The sequence below is a fragment of the Scyliorhinus canicula genome, chromosome 7, assembly GCF_902713615.1.
Source record: "Scyliorhinus canicula chromosome 7, sScyCan1.1, whole genome shotgun sequence".
NCBI classification, from domain to species: Eukaryota; Metazoa; Chordata; class Chondrichthyes; order Carcharhiniformes; family Scyliorhinidae; genus Scyliorhinus; species Scyliorhinus canicula.
The window spans coordinates 79917257-79930906 of NC_052152.1; the positions used below are offsets into that span (position 1 = coordinate 79917257).

The 13650-nt window shown below is 46.3% G+C and overlaps 1 protein-coding gene across 12 annotated transcripts in view; it reads right to left on the reverse strand.

The window, feature by feature from the left end:
• The window catches only part of dmd (dystrophin), a 2667466-nt gene that overhangs the window by 85905 nt on the left and 2567911 nt on the right, over positions 1–13650 (reverse strand). For all 12 annotated transcript variants that reach the window (XM_038802261.1, XM_038802266.1, XM_038802267.1 and 9 more), the window contains one exon: positions 5074–5139. In XM_038802261.1, the coding sequence (XP_038658189.1) occupies positions 5074–5139 (66 nt within the window). The remainder of the gene's footprint in view (positions 1–5073; positions 5140–13650) is intronic.

Below are 13650 nucleotides of genomic sequence, written 5' to 3' on the forward strand. Positions count from 1 at the left end.
CTCCAAGAGATCCCGCAGGTTCGCAAGTCTACTGCCCACATACAGGTTCTTCACTGTCGCTACCCCTCTGCCTCCACTGCCCATCCCAAACGTGGTGTCTATCTTCACCAGTGTGAACCTATGGCTGTTGCAGACGTACCATCAAGCTTGAGATGGCGCCTGAATGGTTCCATGTCTTTAGTGTGGCCACTCCCCCAGGCTCCTGGAGTGTATGCACGGGGGGGGGGGGGGGGGGTACCAGGAGTGTCACGGTGGCCAGCACCTGGAGACACGCCCTTGTGCAGGAGGCTTCCTCCATTTGGGCCCAGTCCACCTCCGGTTCCCTCAGCCACACTCTCACCCTCTCTGCATTTGCCGCAGTAGAATAGGAGATTGGGGTGTGCCAGGCCTCCCACGTGTCAGCCTCGCTGTAAGATGGTCTTCCGAATCCTGGGGAATCCCCTCCTCCCAAAGACAAAGGCCATGATTAGTTTGTCAACCCTGGTGAAGAAGGAATTGGGGATGAATATCAGGAGTGATCTGAATACGAAGAGGAACCTAGACCCATCTTTGCAGGTCCCTCTTCACCTGCTCCAAAGGCTGGAGAAGGTCCACTTGTGGATCCTCGTCCAGTTTGGGTCACGTGTATCCCTAGGTACCTGAACTTAGTTCGGGTCACTTTAAATGGCAGCTCTTCCAGCTCCACTCCTCCCTCTTGGGAGTTCATCGGAAGATTTTGCTCTTCCCCAGGTTGAGTTTGTAACCTGAGAAGGCACCAAACTCCCTGAGCTCTTTCCCAGCTGGCCAGGGTATTTGATACTTCAAGGAGCAGGTCATCTGCACAGAGCGAAACTCTGTGCTCCCTATCCCCTCTGCGAATGCCCGTCCACCACTGTGCCAATCTGAGGGTGATGGCCAGTGGCTCGATTGCCAGTGCAAACAGGAGTGGGAATAATGGACATCCACCCCTGTCGTTCCCCTATGCAGCCGGAAATACTCGGAGCTGGTGGCATTTGTCCGCAGGTTCGCCATGGGAGCGCTGTTTAGGAGCTTCACCCACACGGTGAATCCTGTTCCAAACACAAACCGTTCAAGTATCTCCATGAGGTACCTCCACATCTTTGGTATCTTCTGTCCCGATTGGGTCATTATTACGTTCAGCAGGCATCTGATGTTCATTGTTAGCTGCCTGCCCTCAACAAACCCAGTCTGATCTTCTCCGATCACTTTTGGCAGGTAGCTCTCCAGGGTTAAATATTTACATCAGTGTTGAAGAGAGAGATGTGTCTGTATGATCCACACCTATTTTGTTTTTGTCCTTTTTAGGGATCAATGAGATTGAGGCCATGGGCGGCAGGGCCTTCTTCGACACTGCGTCATTAAACACCTCCTGCAGGTACGGGGCAAGTGCTGCCACAAATTTCTTGTAAGTGTCTTCCGGGAACCTATCCTGTCGTGATACTTTTCTTGACTGCATGGAATTAATGCATTCAATGATTTTGCCCAGCTATAGTAGTGCTTCCAGCCTTTGTTTCCTGTCCTTCTCCACCACTGGTATATCCAGTCTGTTGAGGAACTGTTTCATCTCCGAGTCTCCCTCTGGGGGTTTGGGGTTGTACAGACCCCGGTAAAAGTTTGTAACGGTCTTGTTCACCTTGGTTGGGTCTATCACCACCCCGCCATTTCTGTCCCCGACTTATGCTACCTCTTTTGCAGCAACTTGTTTTCTCAGTTGGTGCGCCAGCATGTGGCTGACTTTGTTTCCATGTTCATAAAATGCCCCCCCCCCCCCCCCCCCGGCCTGGCAGAGCTGGTGGACTGTTTTCCTCGTGGAGAGCAGGTCAAATTCCATCTGCATCCTTTATCCCTCCACCAGCAGTTCCACGGTTAGAGCTGGAATACCGTTGATCCACCTTCAGTATGGAGTCGATCAGCCCTTTCTTTCCTGTCCCCAAGAGCCCTACAAGGTATGATTTTCCCCTTGATCAGTGCCTCCCAGAACGTGGAGGTTGAGAACTCCCCATTCTGGTTGCAGGTTATGTAACCGTTGATGGCTTGGGATATCTTCGTGCAGAATTCCTTATTGACGAGGAGAGCTGTATCCAGCCTCCATGAGGGCGTTGGACCCAGCCCGTCACCAACCTGACATAGATGTAGTGTGGTTCGAGATTACAATCACGGAGTATTCAGCGTTTGTTACCCCTGGAAGCACCGTTTTCCCTATGACAAAGAATCTATACGCGAGAGGCCTTGTGCACATGTGAGAAGAGAGAATTCTCTTTCTCTCAGGTGATTGAATCTCCACGGGTCCACCCCTCCATCTGCTCCATAAAAGCGTTTAATTCCCGTGCCAGCCCTAGCGTGGTTCCTGTCCAGGGGTTGGATCTGTCCATTTTCGGGTTCTGTACACAGTCACCCCCATGAGTCGGTGGGTGCTGAGGACGTGGATCTCGGACATTGTCTTTTGAATGAACCCTGCATCATCCCAGTTTGGGCATAAACATATACCAAGACTACTGGGACTCCTTCCAGGGTCCTGCTCACCATTACAAATGGCTCTCTGAGACCGTCAGTGTGCTCATCACCGTGAATGAAACTGTCCTGTTTACTAAAGTTTGAAACATGTATGGAATGGTTGTCCCACCCAGCCCTTCCTTACCTGCAGTCAGTCCCTCTCTCTTAGGTGTGTCTCCTTCAAGGCTCTAAAGATGGGCGAGGACTCTGGATATTTTCACCGGCCCATTGAGGCCACTCACGGCCCAAGTCACCATCCAAATGGGAGATGGGAGAAGGCTACCCCCCGCCCCACCAACCTCCTGTACTCATCCAGCGGTCCTGGCCCTGTTCATCTGAGCCTGCCCTTGCTCACAGGCCATTCAAGATGACCACCAACTGTTTTCTTGGTCACGGACCTTGCCTTTCAGCCCCTTTTGGGTCTTGACCAACCTCATCACCTCGGCTTTGAGTGCTGAAATCCAATCCCCTTGGTGCACGGCGGCTTTTTCGAGGTTCCTTGTGGTCGTCTCCTAGACCTCTAGTCTCCGCTCCATTTTGTCCAATGCCTTCTTCGTGGGGCTGTCGCAACCTTCAGGTTACCATTTTACATCTCCTCCTTGTGTGTTTGGAACTTGGAGGTAATGAAGCACATCAATTGGTCCATCAGTGTCCAGGTCTGCACTGGGAGTTCTGGGGGGGGTCCAGCCTCACCAGTTCTGCACCTCCACACGTGATACCTTGTTCCGAGGCCGAGGCTTCCCTCACCTCGTCTCACTGGCTTTTCGGCTGGGCAGCTGACCCTTTCCCATCCTGGTTGGCAGTGCAATTGATGAGGGGTTGGTTGGGAGGTGGGGTTTCTGTACTTTTGGTGCCCATTTGTAGCGATAAAACACCTCAGTCGATGTCCTTCGACGAGAGCCACCTTTCATGCAACCACTGACATTGACCATCGGAAGTCCCCGGCAGCAAATCCTACTGAGTTGGAGGTCGGCAGTACGACCGGGGGTCTCCCTTTGGCTCAGAGATTTATATGAATTTTTAAAACTGGAGATGATCAAATTTGCTCTCAGGGGGTCGGAAGAGGGGTTCTGTGTAAGATGGAGGCTCGTTCTTCACTTATTTGAGGATTTATTCATTGCCAGCAGGTGGGGTTGAGGGAGGTGTTGGGATAGTCTAGGGGGAAAAATTGACAAATTGTTTGGAATCATGTGTATGTTACTGATTGTGTTTGGAATAAAATATTTTGTTTTAAAAAAAGAAATAAACTCAGAATGGATGCTATAATTCATCTCTCTAAATCTTCTGCCCCTATTGACCATATACCTTAAATGCTCATATTATTTAGGGTGAGAAGGTAAAACAGCAAAAAGACGGAAAATGTGCCTTTTGATAACATTTTTGCTTCATTTGCATATATCTGTCCAAATACAAGTAGTGCAACATGAGTCTGCTAGACATTGCGGCAAGAAGTTAGCAGAGATCCAGCATAATGGAACTCTACCCAATATTTAGATTAGTTACTTTCTCCTAGATGGACAGACAGTTAAGGCTGACAAGCCCAACCTAGCAGAGCTGTCTGGTTTTGAGGCAGCAAACCCCCACCTTCACCCTGCTGCCTACAGTGAGAAACAAAGATTAGCACAGGATGCCGGGCAGTAGAGGTTTGATTAGGAGATGCTATTTGAGATGCTGATCATATGGCACTTCTTGTGGATGAAGAACAACTCCATTCTCATCATCACACCGATCCTTCTTAAACCTCATTATGTGTGAGACTTTGGTAACCTATCAGCATCATGTAAAACAACCAGACGCATTCCACCCTTAGTGATGTGGCACGACAATTTCCCAACAGTGAGGCTCTTATAAAGCGCTGCATACCTGACACCGAAAACAGACTCATCAGTGATCAGCTTTGCTGTGTCGGTCATGTGGTTCACATTCACGATTCCCAGGTACCGAAGGCAATAATCTACAGCCAGTTAAGCATGAGGACCAGCACCATAGGGCGTCCCAAACGTAGATATAAATCTGAAAGCCGACTGCAGGGCTTGCAAGCTGGGTTCCAATACATGGGGGAAAGACAACCGTGGACAGATCCAAATGGAGAAGTCTCTATTATCAAGTGATTTTGACATCTGAGGAGGACAGTGTCAAGAGTGTGGTGCAAAGTCAATACCTTCATCGATCACTCCAACTCTGACTTTATATGCAGTATTTTGCAATAGGCTATACAAATCAAGACTTGACCTAATGTCACACATGAGATGGCACCAACTTAGACTGTAAACCAATCTCTTTTTTTTAAACCTGCTGAACATGGATCTGTTGAAGCAACGGGAAAATCCATTCATTTGGACTGGCCACTACATTCCAACAACAAATGTATCTTGTGGCTTTCTTAATATACAAAATTATGTGCTAAAATACAATTCCAGGGGGCTGATTAAATCTGGAGATGAAAATCCACATGGAATTAAATAATGTACTCTGGTTATATCACTTATATTTGGTTTTCTGAAAATAATTGACTCTCACATGGTATTTATACCCCATCACGAAATAGACACTGTTACTGAAATTCATTCTAATACATACATGCTTTCATTGGGTGAGATGCTGTCATTCAAGTAAGATCCATTTCTGTTTTCCATCTCTGCTAGCCTGCAATACAAAAATCAGTAATTATCAGGTTGTAATGAATTCAAACAGCTTAGCTAAAATAACTGTTTACATTTTTGAGACAAAATCCTCAGAACACAACAATGTCAGTTTCCTTAAGCATCAATTTCACCAGTGTTTAAGAGGGTCAATGGAAACTCACAGGCATCCACAAGATGACAAAGTTCATCGCTAGTGCAAGCCTTCCTCATGCAACCTGGCACCAACTTGTCATCAGTCGGGGATTAACAAGGCCCCACCCATTCCCTCTTGTCCCCCATGTAGGGGGGCTGAATAATATTTGTCAATAATATTTCAACAACATTTTATATTTATGTACCATGAATAGCAGAATACAACATTGCAAGGCAGTTCCAAGGAATGTTATAAACCAAAGTATGACACCGAGCCACACTGCACTGAGCAAGAGTGTAACACGGCTGGTAAATCCCATGAGAGGCCTCCCGCAGGTTTACCGGCAGCCTTTACGCCTCGCGGAATATACCCAAGTCCCACAAGGCATCAAAATCAGAATCCTTCCCAAAGGGGGCATGACCAAATGGCGCACGCTTAAGTAGGTTTTAAATCTAATAAGGCATGCTTATCCGGGATCTACCAGCCTCCCCAACAAGGCTGCGGTCGGGCGCTGTTCAGTACTAGTCCACAGAAACCTGGGCCAGGCAGAACATCACCTTGGGGGAGCACCCAGGCCATTGGAAGACCCTGGGTGGTCAGGGAGTGTAGGGTGGCCAACGGCCTTCCCCCTGGAAAGTAGGCACTTTGACATTGTCCAGTTGGCACCTTGGCACTGCCACCATGGCACTGTCGGGGGTGGGAATGACGGGTGGGGTTCCTGGAGGGAGGTGGCCTGGTAGGGGATGTGGGGGGCCCAAAGAGGGAAGCCCCCATGGTCCAAAAAAAGTGATTAAGTGACATTTGATAGTGGTGGGGATCTCCCTGCAAAACCCACCACAAATGAACTTTGAAATTTTTCCATTTAATTCCACCCATTAGGTGAGATGACCAAAAGCTTGGTCAGAGGTGGATTTTTTAAAAAAGTGTTTAAAGGAAGAGAGGTAAAGAGGTTTAGGGAGGGTATTCCAGAACTTGGGACCGAGGTAACGGAATAGCTACCAATGATGGAGCAATTATAATGGAGAGTGCACAAGGAACCAGTATTGGAGGAACGCAGTTATCCTGGAGGGTATTAGAGGGGTAGTCCAGGGGGGGGACTTCTCATCTCAAGACCAAATGTGACACCAAGGTTGTTCATAGAGGGACTTAATCTCAGACTGTTGACAATGGGAACAAATAAGTCAGCAGCTAGAAACCGAGTAACGGAGTTTGGAGTGGGGTCAAAAACAATGGGTTCAGTTGTAATGATATTTAATTGGAAGTAATTTCCATTCACCCAGGACTGGATAAATAACTAATCTTTCTTCTGCTTCCCTGGCCTGTACTTCCCCCACTGATCCCACCCCAAAGATTCCCTTCAGTCAGATCCAATATGTGCCATGCAGAGGTCAGCATGCCTCTTCTCATTTGTTGTATGGAATGCCAGTCCTATGCTGGGCAGCATGTTAGTCAGGGAAATGGAGACTCCACCTTGCTCTATCCTCCTGATGATGCGCACCCTATACGCATCTGGTCGGCAAAGTGCCAAGTGTACCTAGGTGCCCCCGAAATGGTGGAGACCAAGCACAAACAGACCCACATGTTTTCAATGGCTTCCACCAGTTTGTCTCACTGGAATTACAATGGGAAACCACAAAAGCTTGTGTGCCCCTGGAATTACACTGGGAAACCAATAGGAGCCAGAAGCAGAGGATCCTTTATATTTTCTTGATCTTTTCAAAAGCGAGTTGGATATATATTTGTGTATATGTTGGATAAATATTTTGAGTGCTATAGGGAAATAATAGGACAGTGGGACTAATTGAACAGCTCCAGAGAGCCAACACAGGCATAAAGGGCTGTCCTGTACGATTCTATTACTTTTCTTCCTCAAGGTCAGTAGATCATTCTTATTCCTCAATTCATCCAGATATAGCAGATGAACGAAGTGGTTGCCTAATCCTAGATCTTATCAATGCTGTCTGGCCAATCAGCCTGGGGACAGAGGTAATTAAATTTTCCATGCCCCACCCCAGCATGCCCAGAAATGCCATAGCCTGTATTTAACATTCCCTCTGCAAAGAACAGCTCAGATTACGAATTGCTGTGTCTACTTTTGTTTTGTCTTTAAACAGTCAAACCAACAACTTCGAGAAGCCAAAGTTATGACCCTCTTTTGCAATAATTACTGGTTAAGCCCACACATTGTACTCATTCCTTACAACAAGCAATCCAGTGGGAGGCAGCTGAACTCATGAACCATTCTATCTCAAATCTTTCCACTCCTAATATCTGACTTAAGAACAAAGTATTCTCAAGGAGTGACAACATAGCATTCAGACGAGAAGGGAACAGGCAATGCATGACAGTGAAATGAAAAAATGAAAATCGCTTATTGTCACAAGTAGGCTTCAAATGAAGTTACTGTGAAAAGCCCCTAGTCGCCACATTCCGGCACCTATTCGGGGAGGCTGGTACGGGAATTGAACCGTGCTGCTGGCCTGCCTTGGTCTGCTCAAAGCCAGCGATTTAGCCGTGTGCTAAACCGTGCATGTTTCTATCCAAGTCCTCTTTATAGTGATAGCAATATACAGTGACGTCATGTAGCTCCTAACATGTCACATCAAGGTAGGATGAATAACCATATTTTAAAACATTGGCATTCACCAGAGACATGATTTTCATACTTAAACTTCTGGTTATGGCTCTACAGAAAACATAGAATATACAGTGCAGAAGGAGGTCATTCGGCCCATCGAGTCTGCACCTCACATCCATCCTATCCCCGTAACCCAATAACCCCTCCTACCCTTTTTCCTTGGTCACTAAAGGCAATTTATCATGGCCAACCCACTTAACCTGCACATCTTTGGACTGTGGGAGGAAACCGGAGCACCCGGAGGAAACCCACGCAAACACGGGGAGAATATGCAGACTCCAGACAGACAGTGACCCAGCAGGGAATCGAACCTGGGACCCTAGCACTGTGAAGCCACAGTGTTAGCCACTTGTGCTCACGTGCTGCCCTCTAGTTCACATTAACTTTCAGGCATTAGTATGATTCTAACGAATAAATGTTTTAAATAAATTTTTTGTATGCATTACGAAGCTGTTGGGATCCCTGAAAGTCCTGGATCGGTGCTTATTAGTAAGGTATAAATTTTAGGATGCCTCTCCTCTTTTCAAGGATTTATTTGGCAATTTGTGTAAATCCCTTTCCTTAATCTGATGGGTCTTTTGACTACAGCAGAAGATCAGCAAGCATAACAATCCATTTCTGAAACCCCACTGGTGCCTCCAGTGATCAGCCTCATCTTCCCCATCAACTTTCATTCGAAATGTTGCCTCTCCACACATGCATCCATTCATGTTGAATACCACACAGTGTTAACATGCCAACTATTAGAGCCACTGTATACCCCAGAATCAACAACTTAAAAGCCACAACTCACACCCGAGCAACACGATCATTACTACAGCTCCAGACATTGATCGACAGGCGTCTCTGTGCGTACATGCTTGTCTCTCACCACATCACCTGGTGCATGTGAAGTTTCTCCCACTGCTCAAGACATGGGTTTGTACTTGCAAGTGGTGATGTTATCACACACTGGCAATTGCTGGCTACATACTTGGCCCTCTCTCCAACTCTGGTTAAGTTACACCACCTGACTCTCACTGCTTGCAGTTTGAGGACTCATCATCCGGTCTACTGCTGTCTTGCCACCACTCCAGTGCCCTCATATTGTTGTTCCCTAGCCCTCACATTGTTGCTCCCAAGCCTTCATCGCCGCATTCCCGAAACCCCCACTCTCCTTTCCCTAGCCCTAACTGCCCATTTCCAAGCCTTTGCGTCTTTTCCCAAGCCCACACCGTCCCTCCCAAGCTCACGTCACCCCCTCCTGGGCCTGTCAACCCGACCTCCTGAGCCCTCATTGTCCCCGGCCCGAGCCCTCACTGTCTTCTCCCGAGCCCATGTCGCACCCCCAAGCCTGTCGCCCCCCTCTCCTGAGCCTTCGTTGTCCCCCTCCTGAGCCTGTGCCGCCCCCTCTCCTGAGCCCTCACTGTCCACACCCCCTCCTAAGCTCTCGCTGCCCCTCAGCCGAACCCTTGCCATGCTTCTTCTTTGCACTGAGTGCCAAATGCTGCTCTGGTCGATTGATTGTTGCCAGCTGTGGTCTACTCGATTCTGTCTTGCTCCCCACCACCTTCCCCACTCCCCTTGGGAAAGTCAGCACCCCACTCTAACCCAGTAGACCCACTCCTTCTATTTGTTTTTCTAGATCAGCTCCATCTTAGAGCAGGAAGCTGTCCAGGGTGTTGTAAGCTTAACACTGCAGGCATTGTAATACATGTGCACTAAATGCTACTTCTACAGTTGTAACAAGATCAAACTCAGCCTCGGGTCTTTCACATGTTTTTATTACTACTGTCAGGACACTTACAATAGGTGACTTTACAAAGGCACTGTAATGCCATTGGTATATCCAGCGTGATGCATAGAACAGCACTTAACAATTAAATGCTGTCTAGCAGCTGGTCACTTCGGACCAGTTCTCAAAAAAACTATGCATTTATAGAAACAGAAAATATGAACGGGGTAGGTCATTCGGATCTACAAGCTTGCGCCACCATTCAATATGATCATGGCTGACCCTCTATCTCAACACCACCCTTCCAATACACCCAATACCCTTTAACACTGTTAGCCTATAAATCTATTTCCTTCTTAAACATATTCAGTGACATGACCTCAAACAGCCCTGTGGTAGAAAATTCCATTCCATAGGTTCACCATTCTCGGAGTGAAGAATTTTCTCCTCATCTCAGTCCTAAACGACCTCATCTGTTTCCTGCGCCTGTGATCCCAGTCCTGTCATAACTTTATACGTTTCAATGTTGTCCGCTCTCATTTGTCTAAACACCAGGCCCAGTTAAGCCAACCGCTCCTCATACAACAATCCCGTCATCCCGGGAATTATTCTGGTGAACCTTTGTTGCACTCCCTCTATGACAAGTATACCCAGGTAAGGAGACCAAAGCTGCCACATTAGCTAGGTGTGGTCTCACCAAGACCCTATCCAGCTGCAGTAAGACATCCTTGTTCATGTACTCAGGTCCCATGCAATGATGAAGGTCAAAACAACATTTGCTTTTCTAACTACTCGCGGTACCTGCGTTCTTGCTTTTAGTGACTGATGTACTGGGACACTAAGATCCCTTTGTAAAAGGACTTCACATAAAATAATTCGGGGTCTGGCATATACAAATCAATCTCTTTGCAAGCATCTCTCTCCAAGTAGCAAGAATCTCTGCAAGACTTCTTTCTGTGCTCTATCAAGCAGAGGGATTTAACAAAAGGCATTGGCAGTGGTATTACACTTTTTAAATATAAATTTACTCAAGTTATCAATGGATATGGAGCTAAAGCAGGTAAATGAAGTTGAGGTGATCAGCCATGGTGTAACTGAACGACAGAGAACGTTCAAGTGGCTGAACGATATAATCATGTTCCTAACTCTAACAACAAGGAGCATTTGTATAATGCATTTAATGTAACAGCATCCCAAGATGCTTCAGAATAGGATGACCAGTGCCAAAGTGGATTTTTGGTATGAGAATATCTGCTCAAAACACCAAACTCCTTAGTATGCCATCTGAGGTTAGAAACAGGTGTGGGCATAATATACAACATCCTATTTATAATATGTCATAAACGTGACACAGAACTTGGGAGTGAACCAGGAAAGAAACATTACTTAACAGTGCAGAGCCCAGATGTTCGGAGAAACCCGCTGCACATCGATATTGGAACATCACCAGAGCAGTATATTTCATTAAAAGCACCATATGTGAAAATAGCAATGAAACTGTGGTAGTGTGCTCCTTTTAGGGGTGGGTTCTCGAGGGTCATGTGACCTGTTCAGCCAATCGGGGCAGAGATCCCGAATCCTGTGCTGAGCTTGGGTTTTCCTAGCCAGTCTGGAAAGTGGAGTTCAAGTCATCGGTAGCATTATCATTTTCTCTGCACAGAAAGTTCTCCAAGTTGTTACATATGGCAACGAGGATCAACGGAGTGTTTTTCATTTGCCACGGAGAATGGCAGAGCAGAACTCGTTTACAAGACTTTGGAAGTGTGTCTATTCAGCATTTAGTGAATTGTCATAGTGCCTCTATTCGGAAAGCTTGCACAATTTGAGCCTAATTCAGAAGATTGGGTTCAATACGTTGAAAGCCTGTGATATTTCTTCAAAGCAATAGAAATATAGGGGAGGAGAAGTGAGGGTAATACTGTTAACAGCCTGTGGTGCCCAAACATACAAGTTGACAAGGAGCTTGACTTGACTGGATGCCTCTGATACCAAAACCTTCAAAGAACTCATAGAAATAGGGAAAAGGCATTATCACCCAAAGTCCTAGGTGACTATGCAGAGATATAATTTAAATTCATTGGCAAGAGCCCCCAGGGAGGTGATAATAGCTTTTGTGGCAAGGTTGAGGCAAATGGTCGAACATTGTGAATTTGGGTCTGTCCTCAATAAGATATTGAGACTGGCTACTGTGTGGGGTGAATAATACTGCCATACAGAAAAACTGTTGGCAGAAACAGAAATAATCCTAAAGAAGTTGTTGGATGTTGTCCTTGCTATGGAAAGTGCAGAAGAAGGCACGATGGAACTTCAAAGCTGGCGAGGTCCACCAAATTTGATGGGGAACTGCCTGCAGTAGTGCCAGGAATGTGGGCGCAGAGTTTAACCAACCAAGAAGTACAGAACGAGAGTGTGTGCAGAGGCATAGAAGATTCAGTGTGCAAACCAAGAACCATGAAGAATTTTATCGGTCTGGGGGAGCTGGCCCCAGGAGAAGCATAGGTTTAGGGACGTTGTATGTTATGCCTGTGGCAGGAAGGGGTATATAAGAAACATACAAGAAGTCTATACAGGACCTTCCCAGCGTGAGAAAAAAAATATCAGCTTCAGTGCACAGCGTAGAGAGTATTTTAGAAGAAGAATCAGATGCATACAGGTTAAATACTATTACTGTAGGCAAAGTGGCTTCCATCATGATCGTATTGAAGGTTAACAGCTGTCTGCTCAAATTGTACTTCGACACAGGAGCCTCTGCCTCAGTAGTGGGAGAAGACGTTTATTGTTAACAGAGGAAGGGTTAAACCCCTGAGATTATAAAATACATCATCCAGGCCACTGACGTATACGTGGGAGGCTATATGCATTTTGGGAACAACTACAGCATCTGTCAGTGAAAGGCAACAGTCTGCCAATTATCGTTGAGGGTCAAGGGCCAAAGCTTGATGGGATGATATCGGCTGCAGGAAATAAAATTGAATTGGCTAGAAATTTTCAAAATTAATGAAGGGGACCTACATAAGGTCCTCCGGAGATATCAGGAGGTATTTTGAGTAGAACTAGGCAAAATACAAAGCTTGAAAGCCAAAATTTGTATACGTCCAGAGGCTACACCAAAATTTTACAGACCAAGACCCATGCCTTATTCCCTGCATGAGAAGGTGGAAACTGAATTTAATAGATTAGAAGATTTGGGCGTTATCAAGCCTGCGCAGATCGCGGAGAGGGCAGTTCCTAGTGTGCTGATACTTAAGCCAGATAGCACAATTGGAGAGGTATCCTATACCTAAAATAGAGGACCTGTTTGTCAAACTAGCTGAAGGTCTAACTTACACTAAGTTAGACATGCGTTGTGCATACCAGCAGCTGGAGCTTAGGCATCCAGAGATTGCCACTATCAACACACATAAGGGCCTATACCAATACATCAAACTGCCATTTGGAGCATCAGTGGCTTGTGCAATATCTCAACACACAATGGAGAGCGTATTACAAGATTTACCCAAGGTAGTTGTTACTTGGGATGATTGGAGGTTTTAAAAAGGTGCCATGAATCTGCAGCAAGATTAAAGAGAGAAAATGCACTGTGAAGGCAAATTAAGTGACTTATTTAGGGTTTTTAGTAGATGTACAAGGGTTGCACCTGACGGAAAATAAAGTTGGCTTCATTAAAGAAGCACTAGCCGCAAAGAATGTGTCAGAGTTACATCTTTTCCTGGAAGGTTTATTCCAAATTTGTCCTGATATTGGCACCTCGGCATACATTGTTAAAAAAACAAGAGCTGGTACTGGAAGACACACAAAATGAAGCTTTCAAACAAGTGAAGCACGCCCGGCAGTCACCCTGCCTTTTAATCCATTTCGACCCTTCCAAAGAAACCATTCTCACTTGTGATGCATGTCCTTAATGAATTGGAGCCGACTTGTCACATGAAATGGAGGAGGAGTTAGGAAGGCCCATTGGCTATTCTTCTTGGACCCTAACTGATGCAGAAAAGGCATAATCACAGATTGAGAAAGAGGGGTTGACTGT